Below are 26,086 nucleotides of genomic sequence, written 5' to 3' on the forward strand. Positions count from 1 at the left end.
GATAAACCACGACAACGACACGGACTAACACGGCATTCATACAGACCGAACCCGATCTGCGCCAGACCGAAATTAACTTGTATAAAAGCATGTTTATTTTCGGTGATTCCAAACAGTCAGCAATCAAATCTCAAAAGTGTTGCCTCTTATACATATATAAAACGTCGAATTTCCACCAAACATGAAGCGTATTGTCAAAGCGCGTCTTCCAGTTCTCAACAGATTGTCACGAGCAGCATCCGCTACCGATGAAGAACAGCACCAACAAGGAGAAACAAGCTCGAGACCCAGATCATTACATTTACAAGCAGATCAACACCAATCAACACCACATCTAATCAGCTTGTCCTCAGTCGTCATCTTATCGCCCATGTTGTATCGTCGGTAGCACAGGAGACAAGCGTACATCTGCCGTCACGGTCCTTGAAGGACAGGGGTCTGAATTGTGTTCCCGCACTGTCAAGGACGCACACGGACAACCAAGGCATAAATACAGTTGTCCCCCGACCCTATACGGCTTTCAACGGACCCCACACTGCAGCTACACGGACCATCCCGGATGGTCACGGATCAACACGGTAGTTTTGAACTTCCAAAAACTTCCGTGTTGGCCTCCCGGAGCGCCAATGCCATTCCCGGGCGTCATAGGACCTACACGGATCGACACGGAGCTAAACGGCGGCTACACGGTTCACATGCCGGATCATCCGGGATATGAACCGTATTGGTTCGACATCTCTATGAGACTTGAGCTTTTACTGACCGACCTGCTATGACTCAACTACCGTAGAAAACTACGTTAAACCCAAACTCTCAATCAAGACATCAACCTTGAGCGACTGCAACTCTTTCAGTGGATACGTCTGCGTATTCGCTAGCGTGTCGGAAATCTCCTCTCTAGATATCTCCAAACCGTCAGCGAGCTCTTCAGGAAACGTAATTTTGTCTGCCACCATAGCTAGAAATTCGTCGGACATCGGTTTTCCAAATCCTAGAAAGGTATACTTTTCATTTTACTTATAATTTACGGTACACTAAGATCACTATTCGATATCGGTATGTGACTTTTTGTTCCCTCAGATTTCACTCAATAAGACGAATTTCTATTCACATCTAAACTGACTTACATTCTTCATGTATAAAATGTAATACGCAGTTTAAAAGTGTTTATTGCATTCTAAGTTTGAACAGAAATACTATATATTGGAAAATATGTTTTAAATAAACACACAATTACAACAGGCTCGTAGAAATTTGGTAAACCCTAACACTGTGCAATATATGACTGCCTGTTGGCGAGAGAGAAACAAGCAAGACAAATATTAACATTTATACAAATAAAGCCCCACGTTTAGCATTATAAATACGTATAACAGGCAGTTATAGCAAAATACGAAAATCTTAAAAGTATTTTCAACTATGCACTTACTAGGTTGAATTAGCAAATCGTATTCATAGGCGTCGGTCAACCAATTGCAAAGAGGATTCTTCTTATTGATTGGGTCATTTTTCCTGAAAAAGTCAAATTAGAATTATGTTTAAAAAGAACAACTTAATATTTGCAAACTACTACTACTACAACTACTACTACTACAACTACTACTACTACTACTACTACTACTACTACTACTACTACTACTACTACTACTACTACTACTACTACTACTTCTACTACTACTACTTCTACTACTACTACAACAACTACTACTACAACTACTACTAGTACTACAACTACTTAAACTAGTACTCCTTCTTCTTCTACTACTACTACTACAACTACTACTACTACAACTACTACTACTACTACTACTACTACTACTACTACTACTACTACTACTACTACTACTACTACTACTATTACTACTATTACTACTACTACTACTACTACTACTACTACTACTACTACTACTACTACTACTATTACTTCTACTACTTTTACTACTACTATAAATACTTCTACTACAACTACTAATACTACAACAACTACTACACCTACTACTACTACTACTACTACTACTACTACTACTACTACTACTACTACTACTACTACTAATAATAATAATAATAATAATAATACTAATACTACTACTTTTAAAATTACTACTTTTCATAATCATCATCATTATCCAAGTCACACTGTCATTTCAGTAATTTGTGCTTCTGAAAGGCCGTTATTTAAACATTTTACCAACGCAGCAAATCTCTCAGCAGGTTCATAACGAGATGTGTCAGCCTGGAGCGTTTCAGTGCAATCAGCAGATCAGGCAGTCCTCGATTAGGATTGTTGCGATGTTTGTCCCGCCATTCAAACAGCAACTTGAACAACAAACAAAAATGAAAGTTGTGCTTCCGAGTTGGTTTTTATTCAGAATATGATAATTTTACAATCATGTGATAACTTTTAATTTTTCCAACACTTTGCTCCATAATGTTTGGAGTAACATTATTTTGCTTTTAATATAAACATATTAAACATATTATACAATACAACCCACTTTAAAAGCTGACCAGTGAATATCATAATATAGATATATTATTCATATCACAGTTTAAGTGTTGTGTTTCGTTATTATTTCGGTTTCACTGCAAGCATATACGTAGGGACTTCAATATATTAAATACCGTGCTATACACATAGTATGCTAGTACTCGTCTAAAAAGCACGCGATGTTTTGACATTGTGAGCAAATATAAAGAATTTCAATATATTGCATTCCTAGACTTATTTAGATATGTTACATACCGTAACGGACACATACAATTATATTGCCCGTTTCAATATCGGTGCGAGGAAATACATATTTGTACCGATAACATACCCCATTGACCAAGGAGGAGACATCACCACGATAATGTGACATCATCCTCTCGATTGTCTTGAAAGGGATGTCAATTAGGAGAAGCACTTTCCACCATACGCCTTCAGTTTCTATCGCATGCTGGATTTCCATCATGCGTGCGTACGACAGGAACGCTGCAAAAGATAGAAACTGCAGAAACTTTACCAATAAAGTCACTGGTTTCCAAGGAAGTCATTATTTGCCACGGAAGTAGTTGGTTTATCAGGGAATCACGTTCCCGGGAAGGGAAAGAAACATGTTTATGAGGTGATTAGTTGATGCTTTTCATTAGTTTTCAAAATTTGTTTCTGTGTAATCCTATGTTATATTTTGTAAATGCTGTATTTTGGGCCGGTGGCCTATATTACTTAATAAACATGTCTATGTCTATGTCCTATGTCTCTGAGAAACAGTACTGATGATAACGATATAATGATAACAGTTGCTTAAAAAGTGACATATTTTAAAGGAAGTTTTTTTAAATCGTGAAAGAATTTAACAGACAAACTCCTCGCAGTGTTGCCTTCCGTGGGTGTCTGGAAGAAAACCGGACTTCATTTATATTGAATTTATTTTATGGAAATCCGTGTGGTGGTTTTCTTCATAACCGAAATATTTAATATATGGTTACCAGTAAACATGTAAAACAATATACAAAGGAATAATATTTTAATCGAACATCATCACGCGGTGTTTTATGGCGACATTGATATACAGCTCTGCTCGCAACCAGTCATATTCTGCGTATATAATGGCACTCGCTTTATATATACATAGAATTCATACACATTCATAGGACACAGTACTTACATTGACTGTCCATCTCGGACAACATCTTCGGGTCGAATTTGATCAATGATAGTTTTGCCGATACAACTTTGCTTTCATTGGACTTAAGGTCAGCTACACGTGTGCTGCTATTTTGATCTGGTTTTTGATCATCATGTATCAAATGTATGTGAATTGTTTCCTGCATCAGTGGTTCGTTCCCTGGAATAGTAACTCGAACCATTCTTGGAGTGTCAACTTTCCGGTGAAACTCCACAATTGTTTCGTCCTTTTCATCTTCGAAACTAATGCTATCGCTTGCAATACGGAACTTTTGTTTCGTCTTTACTTTCAATTCCTGGAAGGCCGGTTCTTTGTGGGCAGTGTGATTTTGATAACCATCCGCCGTGAGTTCTTCCAGTTTTTCGCTGAAAACCTCCTCTTTACAACACATGATCTTGACATTGAATGAATTCGACGTGCCGATTCTTCGCGAGGCTACAATAAACCCCACGGTGTGTTCCTTGCGACGGGACTTTCGAAATACGCGACTCAGTTGAGACTGTAGACTTGCAATACTGCCCAATGATGACACGGAATTACTGGACACTGTGGAGGCTTGTCTCTCTATTGCAGCTTTTCTTCAAAAGGAAAAAGCATACGTTTGGGACAATTCACGCATACACGTTCACGTTATTTTAACGAATAAACATTGCATATTTAGCCGATAAAAGAATGACCGAAATAGTCATGTGCATAACACGATTGTCGCTGTAGACCATTACACCGGCAATGCTACGCATAGAACACTGTGATGTGCATCATGATTAGTAAAAAAGACATAAAAAATAAAATCGATTTCAAATTAACAACTACAATATCTATAATATTGCAAGATACAATAAGTGTTCTTCCTATATTTTATTTTGATATAATGATAATAATAATAATAATAATAATAATAATAATAATAATATAAGAAAGTTCTATTAACACGGTTTGTTATAAATATGCCATGATGGAGTTGTTTTCATTTGCACTTTAGAGGGCGCACACATACTACAAGTGAACAAGTAATGAAAGCTTTTCAATTATGTCTTAATTATAAGACATCGTGTTAATATAACTATATAGTTATGATAATCGATGGCTTTGAGTAATGTTCATAGCTCATTTTCACAACTAATCCTTTCCACATCTCCTCGATAACTGTCCCTTTCCACTATATGATATCAAATCATGATACCCTCCGGTAAACAAATCTGTAACTTAAAAATATTTATTCCATACTTACATCAACCTCCGCGTAGAGAAATGACTCGTTCCGAGCAAAGCTCGATATCAAATCACTTCCGATATAACCTACCACGTGATGATAGCTGAGCCTCTTGGTCCCATAATGGGATCTTATAGTATGAAATGCGTGGATAAATGTTCCCGTTGTTATTTCTACTTTTTAAATTCAGGTATGTGTTATATTATTAACCTAAACTAATACACAAAATGATACTACTTTTCATCATAAAATACTTAAACAAAATACACAATCCTTCCAGATCTGGAAGGATTTTCTTGGCATGGCAGTGGTTATCGGCAGTAGCTGTGTGGAGTTTGTACTTACATGGAGAACGAAGAAACATGGAAGACCACCCTGCCATCAATGATGGTGTGTGGGCTTTGAATTTGCTCCCATGCATCTGGACCTTCATTCTCGTCCTTCTGGTTCATGGTAAAGAGCACTATTTCTCCTCCTTTATAGTTTGGTGGTAAAGGAATCTATTGTGAATAAAGTTGACAATACTAAAGTTTAATTTAATTCGCACGCTTTTACTAAAAATTCTTACATTTGAAAGTATTAAGTATTAAAGTTTTAAGTATTAAAATCGCGACAGTCTTTTTCTTAATTGTATATACACTGGCAAATTTGTGTGAAGCTTTACAGGGCTATTTTTATGTTTGTTTTATTATATATTATATATTTGAAATAATTCCATAATCGAACCTAACTATACACGACTAATCCACTTAATAGATTAAGACTACATAAGTTTTTTATCACGGTGAATTTGGGTAAAATTATTCAAATAAACAGCCCCTCCATTGGTTTAGTAAATTGATCCATCGTAAAATGTCCTATCTGTAGCTACATTATTTTATCTCATGTGGCTTATCAACAGTTCGCTAAACCGTTTTATCTACATCTGTTCCTTCAGAATTACCGATTGAGTCGCGATCCCAGCGGCTTGAAAAATTCTTACAAATGAAGGTATTAAGTATTAAAGTTTAAAGTATTAATATCGCAACAGTCTTTTTCTTAATTGTTTATACACTGGCAAATTTGTGTGAAGCTCTACAGGGCTATTTTTATGTATGTTTTATTATATATTATATATATAGAATAATTACATAATCGAACCTAACTATACAAGACTAATCCACTTAATAGCTAAAGACTACATAAGTTTTTTTTATCACTGTGAATTTGAGTAAAATTATTCAAATAAACAGCCCCTTCATTGGTTCAGTAAATTGATCCATCGTAAACTGTATTATCTGTAGCTACATTATTTTCTCTCATGTGGCTTATCAACAGTTCGCTAAACCGTTTTATCTACATCTGTTCCTTCAGAATTACCGATTGAGTCGCGATCCCAGCGGCTTGCCAGTCCACATACGTGGTATTTTGGAATTGTGGCAGTGAGATAAATACAGAAGCTTACCTTTACGGCTACTGGCTGCATTATGTTGGGCTCGCTTGCCTCTATCGCATAGAAAGCCGACACCGATGCTATATCGTTGCACTGTGTCATGACCTTGTCAAAACTGCTGTCTGTAGGGACGTCTGTAATCTATACGAAAAATGAAAGTACTTTTAAATGAGTGAGATACTTATGGCATCGAATCAGTTCCTATTTTATAGTTCTCAAGTCCTAGAAATTATACATTTCATGCACGCCATATACACACAGTTTTCTGTTAAATATATTTTTTGTGCATTTTGGTAATGCATCATCAGGAAGTTAGACACCTTTTCCTGAGCGCTAGAGCAAATGCAACACTTCGTAAACGAGTCTCTCTTTTTTATGTTTATATCAAGGGCTATGCCACCGAAAGAAACATATCGTCCTCATTTGTATTCAATGGTGTATATTTTTTAATGTACGATCACTATTAATTAAGAGTGCATGACCAAAGAATACATCATATTGTTATGTTTTAGTTTTGATATATACAACAAAATAGAAAAACTATCAACAGGACATACCTCTACAGACAAAGTGACATCCTTCTCAAAAGTACCCTTCGGAATGTCTAGTTCGACCCTTTCGTCTACCGTCGATTTGATGACTGCACACTCCTCGCCAACAGTGAATGTCTCAACCTTAGGCCTTGACACGATGATAAAAGAATCCATTTCCGTAATATCCAGGGATATAACGCAGTGAAACATCTGAAACAAGGCTTTAATGTTGGTATGAAGAATTCTAACACGGCACGTGCCAAATTTCATATAAACAAAGAAGAACATCGTCTATGGGTTTTACTGCAATAATTATGGGCGGAGCTTATACACTGAAAGCACGCGCTGTAACTAAACAAAACATGCCGATACATTTTCCACCAGCGTAATAATCCGGTTTGGCTGTTATTGAGGGCAGAGATCTGATCGACAGAACAGGCGAAAGTTATTGTTATGGGCGGAACTTCACATGAAAAAGTACACAAGAAAAATAAGAAACATTGTATAAATCTTTAGTAAAAACCGTGTTAGAATTTAACTAATTCTGTCGACAACAAACTATAACGTACACGAATTATTTCTTAAATGAACATTTGCCTCATAACTACTGAAGTCTCTAAACCCACACGAGAATACGAGGGTTAACTGTATCCTTGTATGGATATCAATACAACCATTAATGAGGTATTTCGCGGGCGCATAAATAACTGAGGAGCTCAATACAGAACTCACGCTAAGTTATTATTCGCATATTTTATCAAGTTGAGTTATAAACAAAAATGTAGAAGCATTATATAAGAAAATTTTCTTGTATTTGTTAATCGCATTTCAGTGAAACATAAAAAAACGGGGTCAAGATGTCCTTACAAACGAAATAATACCTCGTTTTCCTCCGTGACAGTCTTAACTGGATATTCTTTCCCAGTGTTCGCTTTCAATACCACCTCCTCTTTTGCACTTGGGGGCGACAGAATCGGAACTTTGATGTCAACAACAGTTGGCTCACTGACTCGGCTAAGTTTGTAGGAAAACGCATCGCTGCATATGTCTTCGGTTTCAGTCAGATCTAAGAAAAAACAATTAATGTTGTATTCAATTGTGTTAAGAGATTTAAGTTGATGAAAAATAAATGTGATGTAACATAATTATCGTCAATATTTAACCGTGCATATAAAATGCTTTCTTTTCGTAGGTCGAATGTTGAAAGGATGAGCGATCACTTACTGATTTCGTGAGATTAAGCTATACCTTTAATATACATGAATAATGCCACTCAATAAAAATCATCAGGTCTGACATTCATATGAACACCCGTTATATAAGACGAATGACCTATTGCGTAAACAATACTCGTTAATGCAAAGCTTAGAGGGTTTAGATGTACCTGCCACTCAACCTAAATGTACAATCATACGTACAGTGCGAAAGAAACTTGAACATGAAACTAATTGAAAAAAAAATCCGTTATGGATAATTAAGCAGCACAATTCATTGTACTGCAAACTAAAAACTAGGTTTTATAAGGTAAACTCCATATTTGATTAAGTTTAATATTATGCTTTTGGGAAAGATATGTGATTCGAAAGTATAGCTCGTAAAACGAATGCTTTTGGCAGACATAGTCAACATAAAAAACAAACATATATCGTTAACTAATTAAATACGCGCAGCGATAATACAGGAGCTCGTGCCTGTGTATAACCATTGAGTAGTTAAATGTTAATACGATATAAGTGTATTATATTGTATTGCAGTTTAATTTGATTCGTATCGATATGCGTTTAGTTTGTATGTAAACATAAGGTTTAATGAATATTTCTTGACCAATTGTGAAGTAGCGAGCTTATTTACACCGGTTTAAACCACTAAATGCTTTTGTATTGGCTGTTCCAATACGATGACTCCAGTTGTTGTCATGTTATTGGGTTTGTTTCGTATGTGTGTGTCTTGTCCATGGCATACGTATGGTGTCTCACTGTTTGGCAAGGGGTTCATTGCCAGAAATAAGCGACCGTATTATATATTAAGGTTTCTCTCCTGCTGTGGCAACTTAAGTTTCACTTCGTATTTTACGTATTTTTAATATTGAATTAATAAACGATAAAACATGTTATCGACTATACTGAAGCGATCGCCGATATTGTCCGATGTTATCCGAAATATTGTCATTTTGAAGCTACTCGGCTCTGCCTTAGTTTCGGTAGCAAGTGGATCCTCCGAGGCGGGTGTATCTTTATCCGTAATTGTCTGGCTTCTGGTTACGACAAGTCCGATGTTAGCAAATGCTGTTGGTTTGTTATATTCTACTTCGTTGATTTCGACACCGCAAACACCTCTACAAACCAAATTGACGTAAGAACATTTCAAAGGACTGCATAGCTAACGAAACTCTCTTTATATATATATATATATATATGGCTTAACAATATAAAATGTTTTCGACAAAGTTAATTAAACGAACTCTCTTTAAATATAAAGACATTTTAATCGACAACGTGGTTTCCTAAATATATCCTTCAAGCCAACACATCTCCTTTTTGAACACCAAAAGGTACTGACAAATCTTTTTATGGAATCTCAGTATTGAGTTTATTACAAATATGACTTAAACGAGGAGACTATAATTTTATTTTTCAAGAAGTCGATATATATTTTATTTACATTTAATAAAGGCATGGAAAGAACACTTTACGTAGCAAAATAAATCACTATTCAGAATAACATGTTTGAAAGACTCGTAGTATTTTTAATTCTTATAAAACACGAAAAGTAAAGAAATGTTTTGTACCCATTTTGGCTATTCCTTGTATACGAGGACACCACTAGAATATCTTGAAGTGATTCGTTTTTGCAAATGTCCATCGCAGATTTTCCACTCTTCAAACGTTACATAAAAAATACTTAATGAATTGCAAAGCAGCAGCAACGAATTGTACATATTATCTCATCGTTAAATTGGGCTTCTAAATTATTTGTGTTACAATGTATCTTTGTTTAAAGTACCACATAACAACTTGTATGTCAATTTTGATGGAAATAGTGGATCCGAAATATATAATAAAATACCGGCATTTTAATCTCTAAATCTATAACTAAATAACCGTACGTAATAAAAACCCTTTACACCATGACCTTAACACTATTTATTGTTTATGTCTAGTTGTTCAACAATTCCTACATTGCTGATTATTCTGATTTTATCAGTGCCTTGCAAAATGTGATGCTCTGTTTGTCGATAAACGTTCAATGACCGAATCAATCAAACACAACTATGTTGTAAATGAATTTACCAAATCTTTTTTCTCTGGATCGGCGCCATAATGGACCAATTTCTTTACCAGCCCCTCAGGGGTGAAATTAGATTTACTCGCCAGAGCCATGTGAAGAGGCGTGCGGCCTGTTCGCTAGATAAATAAAGTAATGGAAAGATGTACTTCCTGACGTCAGATAATATTGCCCGAAGAAATTAAATATTGTTAGCATGTTTCTTTTTGCGCAAAAGTAAACAAATAGGAATTCTGGTTAGAGTCAAGCAGACTGTTGTTAGATAATTCAATAGAACGATGTAGTCCTTCTCATCAGATGATAATATGAAACGCCGTAAACATTCTGGTCTTCATTTTTCTTTGCGTGAATGTAAACGTATTAACTGTGAGAAATTCTGGCTAGGGTAATGCAGAATTTGCAGGACAATCAATGTTCCGGAATAAAGATCCGATGTTTGCATTACTGTTTGGCACACATTTCTCATCCAGTAACAAAGCAGACATTTCATGTATATACAAGTTCCAAGATGATTGTGAGGACATTGAACATAACTCTCAAAATGTCAAACATATATGTTTTTCTTTTAAAAAGACACCCTTAACTTGTTCAAACAATTATAGGGATTGTGACTCTTTACAAACTACAGGCATACATCGCAAATATCAAAATAATAATAAATATATAATGCAAAATAATCTTATTTAACTAAAAGAAATCTCTTAGTAAAAGTGATACCCACTTTGTCGACTGTGTTAGGCTCTGCTCCAGCCTCACAAAGCAACTCCACGGCGCAAATGTGGCCGTTCATCGAGGCGTAGTGGAGGGGGGTCAGGCCAATCTGCCAAAAGAGTAGCGTTAAAGACGTTCATTACATCGGGTGCAATAATATGAATAACTTTAAGACTATCATTCCATCGCGAGCATCAATTTGTCAAAACGAGTAACGTTAGAGACGTTCATTCCATCGGTGCACCAATCTGCCAAAAGAGTAACTTAAAGATGTTGATCCCATCGGATGCATGGGGTTACCATAATGTCGTTTAGATACGCATAATGTTTTGGAATAAGACATGTCGACACTTTAAGTATTGTACGGAATTATTGTTATGTTTTAAGAGTAGTTACCCATGAGCAATGGATAAGTTGTTTTTCGGTATACTTCTTTTGAATTTGCATGGGCATCATAGCGGCATTTTAACAGTATGAACGTCGCGAAGACGAAAATTTTATTGAATTATAAAAGAAAACTGAATCACTGAGATTATTAAATAATGGTAATTGTCAACGATTAGATTTGCTTTTTCACTAACGCATTATAGCTGCATCATTAAGTTAGTACTTGATTAATTAAAAAAAATATTCTAAAAACAAACTACTTGCAGTAAAAGAGACATTTACGTTTGGAAAGCATGGTGTCTAATCGAGAGCGTTTGATTGCGTATATATCGTACAGATAAACACGTTGCATCGTTCAAGATAATGTAATGATAATTTACTTGCAATACAATCTATGGAAGGATGCAGTGTAACTGGAAAATTTTATAATATCGGTCGTTATTCGGTATTTGTATAATATTAAGGGCTTACGGCTGAGTTAAATTATGTAAATGCACATCTTTCCGAGTTGTTTTAGTATCATATACAAATATTGACCCATTAATTTTTATAATATGTTTGTTCGTGGTCAATATCAATTATGTAGTATTATTACAAATAGTTGTACAACATACCTTATCAACTGCGTTGAGGGCTGGTTTGTGTGCAAGGAGCTTGTTTATACAGTCAACATAGCCGGATATGCACATATGATGGAGAATAGTCTTGCCAAGCTGATTAAATAAATTAAACGTGTATGTTAATCTTATTTAAAAAAAAGAGTAAATATAATTTTTGTATTGTATTGTGTTGCCTTTACTTCTTTGAAGCGATTGAAAGTTATCTTACGCCTATAGGCAGGTATGGCAAGCGGTTCGACGCATAATCCCAAGAAATTAGGTTTCTCATGAGAACCTAGGTTTTCAAATGAGAACCTATGTTCTTATGAAAACCTAGGATACCAAACGAGAACTTAAGTTCTCAGAATGAGAACCTAGGTTCTCATGAGAACCTAAGTTCTATGTGTCTATGAGAACCTAGGTTCTCATGAAAAACCTAGTTTCTCATGAGAACCTATGTTCTCAAGCGTAAGCTAAGGTTTTCAAATGAGAACCTAGGTTCTAATGAAAACCTATGTTCTCATGAGAACCTAGGTTCTCATGAGAAACCTGGTTTCTTGGGATTTCATAAACCTAGTTTTTCATGAGAACCTAGGTTCTCATGAGAACATAGGTTCTCATGAGAAACCTAGTTTCTTGCGATTATGCGTCGAACCGCTTGCCAAAATTAACCTCCAGTTGTCTCCAATTGCTTGGTACACGCTGGCGGCATATGTGTAGAATGATAAGCAATAGACGAGAAACAGTGAATGTTACTCCACAAGAACATTTTTTGAACAATGTTCAGACAATGCTAAGTAATATTCAACGAACCCTGCAGGAAACTTCTCGAGGAATGAAATAAGTAAAGTAATCGGTCGACATGGGTCTGAACACGTTAATAAAAAAATAAACTGTTTATGAAATACATCTTTAATTGTTAATATTATTTTGAAACTAAAAATTGAAACAAATTCAGATCAGTCGTTACATAATACATTGTTACAGCATTAAATGAGTTTCAGATATTCAGTTCCCTTGTTCGGGCCTCAAACGACTGTACGGTACAGTTTTCTATTTTAAGTATGGCTGTGATATAGTAAGCAATCATTATGGTATAAATAAAAGTTTTATCTCTATTGATAATGTGTAATAATGTATTATTCAATCGTAATATATCGGCAACACTGAGAGAAAAACTTATACACTAAAGACTTTGCAAACATATTTAACTTGAGATATCTGCAAAAATAAAGTTCTTAACGGCGTGTTTTCATTCTGTCTAGCCCGTGTGTAATCATATGTGAATCCCATTGATCCTGCGCCCTGAATAATATGTGTCCCGTATTCCAAACGAGCAAGTTTACGCCGTCCGACGCGTTCTCAGAGAACCTAGGTTCTCTGAGAACCTAGGTTTTCAGAGAACCTAGGTTCTCAGAGAACCTAGGTCCTCATAATGAGAACCTAGGTCCTCATAATGAGAACCTAGGTCCTCATAATGAGAACCTAGGTTATCATAATAACCTATGTTCTCTGAAAACCTAGGTTCTCAGAGAACCTATGGTTCAAAAAATGAAAACCACGGATATGGCAAGCAGTTCGACGCATAATCCCAAGAAACTAGGTTTTTCATGAGAACCTAGGTTCTCATTATGAGGACCTAGGTTCTCTGAGAACCTAGGTTCTCATGAGAGTCTAGGTTTTCAAATGAGAACCTAGGTTCTCATGAAAACCTAGGTTCTCATTTGAAAACTTGGGTTCTTGAAGCCATGTGCAATTTTCAAGCGAGAACCTAGGTTCTCATTCTGAGAACCTAGGTTCTCGTGAGAAACCTAGTTTCTTGGGTGTATGCATCGAACCGCTTGCCATATGCAGGTATATCATCTGAACATCAGCGCTACGATAACAGAGAAAAACTAGGGCCAAGTGCGAGAGGTAAGTTCTTTAGTGTGTTTTTTATCTACATCCTTCATGGTAGTTTTTGAAACACATTACATGGTTAAGTTATTATATTATATATCCTTTTGTATTGTAAAGAAGCAATATCACGACAGAACGGTAGATGTTTCCCCCTAAAAGAAAATTATATCGGAAAACAGAATGAACTGGATGATCAGTACGTATTTCATCGAAATCAAAATACGTCGAAATATTGCAAGAACATGTTAGATTTTCAACCATGTAGAGTATTGAATGAAATAGACACGGAGATCACGAAGATACTCCTAACAAATGGTTATTCTTTTGCATTTTGAAATAAAAAATCAAAATAGAATTATAACTTCTAAATGTATAATTCAATAATTCTAAGAAATGTGGCACTCTGGTATGGTGTAGACTGGCAATAGTACCAGTGTAGTTACAAGGAAGCAGACTTCGATAGGAATGTATACACAATGTAATCATAATCATATTTTACTTCCATACAGAAATTGTTCTTCATTGCCTGCTAACAAGAACATTATTCCATAGCGAAGTTATCATTGTTAGTTCACTGAAAGGAATGCGTAATATCTGTTACAAAGTTTGCGGCAATCGGGAACACAAGTGCCATTGTAATTAAGATGATCGCTAAAATAAGTGTCCTTGAAAATGTGACACCAGACTCTTTAAACATTTGAATGTTCTCAAAAACGTTAGCGAATTTCAGCATTAATATGTTGTAACAATAATAGACATATTGATACTTTTATTTGAATAGTAAATTCGATCTTGAATTATGTCTAAGTATTTTTTTATTTTGTTGAAATATGTACTGACATCTAGTCATATATGCTTATTTTCGATAGAATTTGCTCGTGTTTGTGTTCATGAAATCCCTTAGTTCTTTCCCGAATGTCTTTCTCCGCAATACGAAGCGCTTTACCATTTATCGCCCAAACAATTTTCCTTGTCTGAAAACCAAATGAGTAAATCATAAATGCAAACAAATTGAAGAACTCGCCTCTCGCGCATGGCTATTGTTTTCTCTGTAATTGTAGGTCAATCAGTATATCGGAGTATCCTGATGACCGGCGTGGTAGGATGATGTGGAATTTTGTTTGGGGTTGAGCAAATGAATTAATTACACTCTTTATTTCTTTCCTAATGTCAGCTTAAAAAATATGATTTAATGTTTGGTATGGTTTCCTTGCAGCAAACGGCAAACATGTTACTGCTTTCAAAGCACAAAAACAAATACATTATTTAAAACCGATTAAGATTTTACCTAGTTGACTGAAAATATGTTCTTGAAAGTTAGAACATGTACTGGTGTGCTCTCTTACCTCGTCTTTTTTGTTGACATGCAATGACTTTGATGCAGCCAGTATTTGGGATGCATATCTTTCTTGGCGACATTTAATAGCTCTCCACAACTATAACATAAAGTTCAGACAGTAAAAACAATTTAATCATATATTATAGTTCAATGATTTATACTAATAAAGACTTTAATAGATATTACACTCACTTTACACAATGTTGCAGTATTCTTAATAGAATTCTTAATACATAAATTATTATATTATGCGATCACCATTAGCCTCGAAAACCGCTTGAAACTTATATATACGCGCTGTTCGACAATTAACATGCAGTTCGAGAATGCAACAATTTGACAATCGTATCACAGTTTTATAACTATATTTGAGGAGATTGTATAAGAAATATAACACAATCGTACGGCAGATGTATTGGGCCCAATGCCTTTTGAAGTAAACGTTTCATCCTTGGGCGATGTTTCTGATTCAAAAGGATCCGCTAAATCTGCGTTGAAGTCCGATTCATCATGCCTGTCCGCGTCATTCTGAAAAAAAAACGTACCATCTGCGATGTAGTCTGGTCAACATACAAGTCCGCGTCATTCTAAATCAAAGTACTGACAGTACTGGTGTGACGATGCTTTTGAGAGGATGGATATAAAAGCATCAAGTTAAGTTTATCTACATCACCACAATCACCACAATTGTGTATGTTGGTACGAAAAAAAAATTTGGTACAAAAAATTTGCGAAAAAAATTTGGGTATGAAAAAAATTTGGGTACGAAAAAAATATTTGGGAACAAAAAAATTGGGACCGAAAAATTTTTGGGTACGAACAAAAAAATTGGGATGAAAAAAAAATTGGGTACGAAAAAAAATTGGGTACGAAAAATTTTAGGTACGGAAAAAAAATTGGGGGAACGGGAAAGTAGTACCTGTGGGGAACTTGACCCACACTCGCACATTTTCGACCCTTTCCGTCAAATATCAGATAAGTTCCTCGAAGGCAAAATTATGAATACACATTTCGGAAGCGGTAATGCGGTCCTACCTACGCGCGTCAAAATGTAAGCGAAATATGTACACAAGTCTGTCAGGAATGATTGAATTAACGAAGAAAATCGTGTATTGATGTAAGTTTTTTTAAGAAATGTGCAGACAATATATTAAACAAGAGCTGTGTTTGTGAAACACAATGCCCCCTGCTGCGCAGCTTTGAAGCCATATATTTTATCTTTGACCTTGAAGGATGACGTTGACCTTTCACCACTCAAAATGTGCAGCTCCATGACATACACATGCATGCCGAATATGGAGTTGCTATCTTCAATATTGCAAAATTTGACCTTTGACCTTGACCTTGAAGGATGACCTTGACCTTTCACCAATCAATATGTGCAGCTTTATGAGATACGCATGCACGCCAATATTGAAAAAGTTATGGCCAATGTTAAAGTTTTCGGACAGACAGACAGACGCTTTATATTTGACATTTGACCTTGAAGGATGACCTTCACCTTCACCTTTCACAACTGAAAATGTGCAGCTCCATGAGATGCACATGTATGCCAAATATCAAGTTGCTATGTTCAATATTAAAAAAGTTATTGCCATTAAAGTTTTCGGACGGACGGACGGACGGACTGACACACTGACTGACTGACTGACTGACAGTTCAACTGATATAGGCCACCCTACCGGGGGCATAAAAAGCAATGGCGATATTTTTCTCAGCCACATAATTGTTAATAGTTTGATATCACAAAATGAAAGTGAAAGTAGAACTGTCAAAAATGACAACCTGTCAACGTGTTGTTTTTGCTGGCACGAGAGGGCGATTACACTCAATGTGTTCAAATTTTGACCATAGGCTTTGTCAATGACCTTTATAGTATGGGTAGCTTTGATATTATTTGTTGCTATCATGTACCTGCATGATTGTGTATATGTTTACAATACACAAAGCATAAATAATGATATAAATATACTGATTGAGCTTATAATAATCTGAGAACTATAGCCAGGTCAATTAAGGACTTAAAATACAATTTTGTGTCCTGATTTCATGAAGTAATGACCATGCATGGCCTAGATTTCAAATTCAAGGCCCTGGTGTGACACATTGGTAGCATTACCGTTGAACTGTTACCAGGCTTATGAAATTAGTTTTTATTGAACTATCTAAGGAAATCTAAATCAGGCACTGATTTTTCTTGTTTTAATACAGTCATAGATCAGTTGTGGCCTCTGGGTAATGACCAATTTTTGCTTACTTGTCACACCCTTAAAACTTTCCACACGTCTATAATAGCAAATCTGGATTTAGGTGATCTTCAATGGTACATTTAAACTTTAGCTCTGTTACAAGAGTGCTGGTAAAGTCCAGTCACATATTTAAATCTATGCCATGTCAAAATCAAAGTGTCAAAGACAAATGAAAGATGCGTTCATTAATTATTGTCCAGTTGTTTACTACTGCTGTAAGTTTTTATATAATATGACTGATGAACATCATGTGAGAGAAAATTCACATTATCATTGTATATCAGGTTTAGCAGCCTTTTAGATAACAAAGTATGCTAGTTTTCAATGTCGCTTCTGGGGATCAAACCCGTAGGGCTTTTATGAAGATTCTGAAATTTTCGATTTTATCGAGAGCAACCAAACCGAAAATTAAGTCAAATATTGCCGACTCGGTTTTTTGAGTCGGTTCATGAGGGATAATGGAGCTTGATTGGTCATTGTCGGCTCTGGTACTACTTACATGTACCCCGGGTACTCTTAAGTATACCTACATGTACCCTGGATACTCTCAGTATACTTACATGTACCCCAGGTACGGTAAATAAACGTAATTGTACTCGGTCCATATTAGACTGTACCCGAGTTGTATTCGCGCCCAAAATCCGATGTCGTAAAACGCGCAACCGATTATCTTAAACACACTTCTCTTCAAAAAACACTGCATCAACATGCTTTTTGAGTATGTGTTCCGAAAATATAGAGGCCAGTCTACAGAAAATTGACATAAATGTGTATATATAATTATTACAAAAAAAATAGTCGACAACGACTGATTTAGGGTTAAATTCCCGGGTACATTTTAGTATATTTACCGTACACGGGATACATGTAAGTATACTTAAGAGTACCCGGGGTACATGTACGTAGTACCCGAGCTGACAATGAACAATCGAGCGATACTGTAAGGTGCAACATCTCTCACGCCCCCTAGCATCGCCTTTAGCAGTATTCAATTCTCAACAGGAAAGTGCTGGAGTCATTGATCACGAGGGACAAGAAAAACAATTGATTAATGTTCGAAATAAATAATTTGCTTAATGACAATTCTATTATTTGAGCCAGGTCACAGGAAAAGCGCAGTCAAATCAGTATCCAATTAAATTATTTGTTATTGTCAGAAAAACGCTTTTAAGCAAACAGCTTTCAAGCAACTGCAGGCTGATCTAGATCCAAACTGGCCACAATCGCCTTAATGTCTCTTTTACTGTGACACAGTTCATTTAACTTTAAAATGATAAAAAGTACTAACACTAAAAAAGAGTACAAACCAGTAAAGAGTTTGAAATCAATGTTGAATTTCAGGACAGCTTGGTGATCTGCAAATCCCCGATGAAATGTTGGTATCGGGTATCATAGTCATTCAATAAGTCGCAAAATGCTCGAATACAATTTATAAAGCACAATGTGACTTATATTGATAACTAAAAATACCAGTATGCCAGTTTTGCCGTGTCAAGCTGTTACGATCCAGAAAGTCCTTCATTCACATCGAGTATATATCCTTCGAATTCCAACTATTGTTGTCATAAGCGGAGATTTAGTGAATAAATAATTCATATATCATAAATGACAGCTTCTAAATAGCGAAACAAGCCAATTTATGCAGTAAGAAAGTTTGAATCGAGACTCTCATGGGGGCGGCCATTGTTGAATGTTGAAACACGAACGACAACTCTGCTAGGAGAATGTTATCAATGACGAGCAATATCCTACGCAGTGGCGAATGCAAAAGGGAAGTAACTGAAAAATTGAGTTATCTCAATCGGACTGGCTCGGTCTTTTACATAGGTCGCCATTGTGAATTTTTTTTTATGGTTATCATACCTTGGTCGATGCTGTTCCAGCATCGTCAAAAAGTGCCGATTAGCGGACGTTTTTTTATGTGAAGACATGAATATAACTCCCTGGTTACCTTTCAGAGTTTTAGGAGTAGGAATTTGTTTCTTGCCAATTGTCCAATCAGGCGATGTATGTTTGATAAGTTAATTCACATTCATGTGATATTTGTTTGCTTTCAGCGTATTTCCGTGCATTATTTTTATAATTAAAATATAAAAATTCATATTTTCCTTAATTTTCCCCTAAGCTGTCAATCTGTTGCTGATATACGATGGAATAATGACATGAACAGAATTAATAATAAGTAATAATTGTTTTCCTCTTTATATATAAACATTTCCTGCCTACACTGAGCTTTCGGTACGTAGGTTCTTCCTTTGAACGAAAAATTCCATAAGCGAAAACTTTCATCCACGCTTTCACAAGAAGCCCCATTTTTCCAAAGCAATGCTTATCTGTTCACGCTCAATATCACTGAGCATATTCAATTTCAAAACGACCATAGATATTCTAAAACAGTTAAAATCAGTATAAAATAAACATAGGCAACAATACTGTGCCCATTACCGTTGCTTGGTCCCGAAGATTCTGCTCGTCTGGTGCAGCATCAAAATTAAACGGGTCGTTCTCATTTTGGAAATTCATCTGAAGGTCGTTTGTCCCGGGACTTGTAAACATTTAAAACCGTATACATCAATTATATCTATCATTAAGTTTTAAGTGTGATGGGCACAACGACAAAACTACATTAATGGGTTCATATTTATAGTTAAAAAATGCATGTAAGCCGGCTTGCATAATAAACAATGTGTGTGTAAGGCTACATTCAGTTATAATGCTTCATACACGACGAAAAATATAATAAATAAACGATTATTAAAATAGGTAGTTGTGTTGTTTGAGATCACATAATTATTAAAGCAACAATACGTTGTTCCACGGTTAAAAGTACCAATTACTATGAGCTGCGTCATGCGAAAATGGATCGTATGCTTTATGTGACCAGCGTAGCTCCATCCCGTCATAAGCACGCGCGCGGTCTGGGCCGGAGCTGCCTTGTCCGTTAAAGAGACTTCGAAATTTTACGTGACTTTATAGTGGACAGCATAGCTGCTGACCAGACTGCGCGACGGCCTAGCGCGGTCTAAAGCTACACGTCTCAATTATGGCATAAGATCCATTTTTGCATGACGCTGCTTTTTTAGGTTAATTGAAAATTATTGTTATATTATATTAAATTTATATAAATCAGACTAGCCTGTCATATTCATCCATTTCAATATCCATTTATTTTGAAGTGAGTATCACCTTTGGCTTTGATGTTAACCCAATTCAATCGTTCGTTGAATAAAATATTTATAAAACAATAACCACGTTAGTCAAACGAAATACTATCCTATAAAACAGCGATTATGATGATTACGTGTGTTGTTTTCAACTATTATTGGTTAGTAAAACAGTTGCGAAACTCTATCCGTTGAGTGTTTTCTAAATGAACAAAGAAATCAATGGCGAGGAAAGACATTGTTATGTCAGTCGTGACTAAAAATGACAATGCAATTCGATACAATTCTTCCGTAATCTAACTTCTTTTTATCAGTCAATTTTCTTTAAACTCTTCCTTTGGAACGCATGCTTGTAAAAAATAGCTATAACCCGATTACAAACACGTTGGAGCCGTTTAATTTAATCAAGAATTAATAAAAATTAACATAATTTATAAACATAATGATTCATATTTTCTTTAGTTATGAAACACATTCTATATTTATACCTATTTTGTAAACTATAATTCAGTCTTCAATGATATGAGTCTTGTTCTGATAAAACTTGGCACAATGCATGTGCGAAAAGTGTCGTCCCAGATTAGCTTGTGCAGTCCGCACAGGCTAATAAGAGACGACACTTTCCGCCTAAATTGGATTTTTGCTAAGAAGAGACTTCATTTAAACGAAAAACGTTATAAAACCGGAAAGTGTCGTCCCTGATTAGCTTGTGCGGACTGCACAGGCTAATCTGGGACGACAGATTACGCACATGCATTATGCCCAGTTTTCTCAGAACGCGACACATATATATGTCGTATGATTTATAATAAGACAATTCCTGTACTCTCTGACCTCTTTGCGTAAAAACAGTTTTACGCCTTTTTGAAGAATCGGTTTGCTTTCATATTGAAAACTTGTTAAGCCGGCTAAAACGAACAAGCTTTCAACAGAGATATATACGAGCCGTGCTCTGTGAAAATGGGGTTTAATGCAAATGCGTAAAGTGTCGTCCCAGATTAGCCTGTGCAGCCCGCAAAGGCTAATCAGGGACGACACTTTCCGCCTAAACTAGATTTTTGCTTAGAAGAAACTTTCTTTAAACGAAAAATATCATAAAAGCGGAATGAACAGGCTAATCTGGGACGGCACTTTACGCACATGCATTAAACCCTTTTTTTCACAGAGCGCGGTCCATATGATGGTTACCCATTGCCTAACTCCCCATTGATATTCTGGGACGGCAACTATTATGCTCCTTTTTGGAATATCATTGCAGTCTTGTCTGATGTATTTGTTAATAGAACATCGATTATGTATGTTTAGTTGAGGCAGCTGGCATATCACATTATTTCTGCCACATTTGATTAGAGGAAAAACGATTAAGAACGTATGATCAACTATATAACTTTCGAAGAAAACGCAAATCAAATTAGTAAAAATGCAAAATCATGAATAATTTGCGAAAAACGGTTACATTTACCGTTAGCTTATAGAGTGCACTACGAAATGAAAGTGAAATAATTAAATATTTAAATCTGTGCTATTTTTTTTTTAAGTAGATTTTTCTTCCGCAACCATGCGCATATCCTTTTTTCAAAATTTTAACTGACATATCTTAACGATTGTCAAAAGCAACCACTCAAAATTTTAGCGTGTTTGTATTATAGTTTTATATAAACGAGATTTCGCCCTCAATTAAAAACAAAAGCAAAACTTTCCAAGTATCTCAGATGTTGAAAAATGAAATGAACCTATTGAGTTCGACACTGATGAACATTTGTTATATAAACCACGAGTGAAATGTAAAACCAACAAATAACGTTTACCTTTGTTCTTGATTTTGAACGGGAATAGAAAAGCTAGTCGACGACCATGCTTTGGGTACGTGTTAACCAGAGTACATTCACTAGCTATTTCACACTTCGCTAATATTGGCCTTTATACATTACACCATTATGTAAAACCGTTACCAAGATATCATCAGCCTTCAGACGCGCGTGACAATATTAAAGGTATGATATAAAACTTTCTTTTATACCTAATGATAAAATAAGACAGTTATGCAGTGAAATAACAGCAGTGAAAATAAACAATTTGAAATTATTATTTTCACCGGTGAAAATAACAAAATTTCTGAACTTTTTTTTCTATTTTTAGATTATCGTATTAAGATTATCATATTTTTTTTATGCTAACGAGTGAATTAAAATCGGTATTCCACCGAATTCAACAAATTTTCTTTTTATTTTATGCTTTTTTCAACGTTTATTTACATTGTAAAAGAGTTTAAATGGAGAATTTCGCTGGAATAATGGCGTCATTTTGTGTATTGAAATGTATTGAGGCACGCCATGGGAGAAATGGTTACTTTTCAGCGAAAGGGAAACAGTTGTTAATTATTTTCTTGAAAAGGGGGCATACACGAAACAGAAACTTTGTTCATGGCAGTGTAAGATCGTTCGTTATTTCACTCGTGATCATAGAAAAAAAATAACAATTTCACTTGTGCCTGCGCCACGAGTGAAAATATATTTTCTATGATCACTCGTGAAATAACAAACGATCTTAAATTGACATGAACAAATATCCTCTATTTCCTAACACGCTGTAGAACACAATCATAATACACCTGCATGCGACAAAATAAACATTTAGAACATTTTATCGTGTCTAGTATCATATTACGCTAGACTTAACGATTTTCGGTGTAATATGATTGACGCCTATGTCTTACATCATGCTCCGACTTATTGACTTTATATATTTCATGGTCTATATGACGAAATAACATTTTGTTATGTTTGTCACCTGTTTCCAAAATGATAAGTTCACAACAAAAGTATATTTTGTAATCAAACATTATGTGTTAAGATCAACATCATATCTGCTCATATACTTATTGTTTAATACCCGGTTACTTTACATAAACGACTTAACGGTAATTGTATGTCAAATGTATAATGTGTTTAAAAGAATTTAAAAGCTCCTTGTTGCCTTCGCGGTTGTAGAAAAAAAAGACAAATGAAAGAAATATAGCACCTTTTGAATATAGTTGTATAATTGTATTTGGTACAGGCAAAATAGTGCGTGTTACTGATTCTGACAGTCTATTTGCATCGAACGTGGGTGTTAAAAATATGTTCTCATCGTCAACGTCAATACCCTCATTTTACGCACAGAGGCGTCTTAAGAAAGAAATAAGACAGGGTTAACGCATATATACGTGTACTTACAGTACTTCAAATGCAAATTTATCTGTTATTTCGACAGAAAATAATCACGATGTATGTGCTCTTGTAGACAGCGAAACCATGTAACAAAAAGAACAAAATCTACGTCGGCTTTTTGCTGTCAGCTGCAAAGAGACACAATTCAGATCATTAGTGCTTATTTGTATATTGATAGTTGTATCTTGTAAAGCTTGCCAATATGATCCTGGCATTGTTCTTCATGCATGACTAAATTAAAATATAGTATAGTATAAAATAGTATAATTAACTTTTACGAAAAAATATGTCTCACTAATTGTGCTGGTCTAGTTTAACTCGTGCAAATCGAATGGGAACAGAACCGAATGCAAATGAGCCTTGCTCTGTGGATATGAGGTTTAATGCATGTGCATTAAGTGTCATCTCAGTTAAGCCTGTGCAGTTCGTACAGGCTTATTAGTCACGATACTTTTCGCCTTAAATTGATTTTTGATGAGAAGAGACATACACTTGAAACTAAAATTAGCATACACGCGGTAAGTGTCGTGCCTGATAAGCCTGTGTTGACTGAACAATCTAATCTGGGACGACACTTTACGCACATGCATTAAACCCCCTTTTCGCAGAGCACGGTCTAAATACAGAGAGCAACAAATTGTAATATCGATGCTTTCTAAGTTAACACGTTCCCTCTCAATGTGTTCGAGCCATAATTATTTATAAATAAGGCACACTCTATTGCCAAAACTTACACACGTATGGACATTATTTAAAAAATAACGTATTTCAGAAAACTAATATTATAAAGACTAAAAAATGATGTTTAATTACTTTATAATAGTGTTTTCTCTTCACGATGCATAACTCTTTGTTAAAGGGAGCATTAATATGTTAACTATAATTCAATATTTGATTTTTTCCAATTAGTTTTAGTCTGATGTAGTAAAAATTATCTTACACTTACGTATAGGATATTGTCATAGTATGAATGCCGTGTACCTTACTGAGGTTAATTTTGTCTATATGTGACAATTAAATGTCGGTCGTTAGTTTTAACCTCTGAATTTAAACTCGATTGCTGCGAGAGCCTTAAGCTAATTAAAACGCGTATAAGTTCGTTTCCTGGTATGAACCTAGTTAGATATTTTATAGTGATTATGAATTATTTCAATGACGTTGTATTTAGGCATAGTTTATTATAGTTATTTTTGATGCAATATTATTAAGTAAAATATGCGCATTTTTTTTTACTGGTGGCACGGCTGAAACAGAGACATAACCTCACCGACAGTCGTGTCACAATTTCTAAATGCATCCATTGTTCGTTAGACTCACATGAATTTTGATGAAAATGGCATAAATGAACGGGCATGGATTAACAAACATACACAATTTTTAAAAATCGCCTATTTGGATTAACATATAATTCATTTGAAAACAATAATAACAGTTGCGGTGCTAAACAATTTTTGGGTATCGTATCATTATTCTGTGTTATAAAACGTTATGCAGTTTGCAACTCCGATTTGTTATGTTTTTGTTTCTGCATGTGCCATTCCTAGACTGTTATCCCAATTTTACTAATGCTTTTATTAGATGCTTTATGTATGAATTGTCCTTCATCGTATTTAATAAAGAAGCTTAAGGTTACACTAAGTTCTCAAATGATGATGTTGTGGTATAAATAAAGGTTTTCGTTCAATTATATATTCATTTTTCACTGACTTTTGCCATTTTGTGAACTTAGTGCAGTGCTCTTGATGCCACGTTTGGCTTCCCCATAAGAGCTTTGTTATGCTTTTGTGAACTTGTATTTAAAATAAATTTACTGAATTCTCGGCATACCAAACTGTCGTTGTCAACAAGCATTAACCAAACTGACAAAGTTGATGGCATAGAAACGGAGTTGAAACACAACACAAATGATCTGAAGACCATTAGGCAGCAACAATCTGGGTTTCCCCTTTTCTGTGAGATATGCAAGTGATATATGTTTTCGTGCGCAATTGGTATAGTGTTATTATGCTGCTATATTCCCAGTCCAGACTTGTATCATGAAAGGCCCTTAATTGACATGACGCCTTATCTCTGATCGCTCCGCCCACTTAATCACGTGGCTCAGCGGGTAGCAAACCTAGACGAGCTAACACCAAAATGGCTTCATTGCCTATATACTGCATGTAGATTAACGCGATATTCCTGATTATTTTTTATGGACTTTTTGACACAATATGACACTTTTATAAGGGGTTTGTGTCATTTAGTTATTCTGCGAATGCAAAAAATATACGTTTATAGAGAATATCAGCTAATTATAACGGGTTTTTCGGTACATGAATAACGCTCTCAAAGGTTGCGCGCTGACCGAAATCGAACCTGTTATTACATGTGATGTTGGTATTAGCAATAAATT

General features: G+C 35.4%; 1 protein-coding gene across 1 annotated transcript; it reads right to left on the reverse strand.

The window, feature by feature from the left end:
* Positions 1-794: 794 nt before the first annotated feature.
* Positions 795-19,859, reverse strand: LOC127852430 (uncharacterized). The gene is made up of 17 exons (XM_052386385.1): positions 19,764-19,859; positions 15,475-15,597; positions 15,077-15,166; positions 11,847-11,945; positions 10,856-10,954; positions 10,140-10,253; positions 9,638-9,726; positions 8,973-9,184; positions 7,731-7,915; positions 6,874-7,059; positions 6,329-6,457; positions 5,230-5,384; positions 3,651-4,249; positions 2,820-2,974; positions 2,189-2,316; positions 1,430-1,512; positions 795-991 (listed from the first exon to the last, which is right to left on the reverse strand). The coding sequence occupies exons 1-17, from the start codon at positions 19,839-19,841 to the stop codon at positions 795-797; spliced, it is 2,721 nt and encodes a 906-aa protein (XP_052242345.1). The 5' UTR covers positions 19,842-19,859.
* Between the last annotated feature and the right edge of the window lie 6,227 nt (positions 19,860-26,086).

Source organism: Dreissena polymorpha, chromosome 12 (genome assembly GCF_020536995.1).
Source record: "Dreissena polymorpha isolate Duluth1 chromosome 12, UMN_Dpol_1.0, whole genome shotgun sequence".
Taxonomy (NCBI): domain Eukaryota; kingdom Metazoa; phylum Mollusca; class Bivalvia; order Myida; family Dreissenidae; genus Dreissena; species Dreissena polymorpha.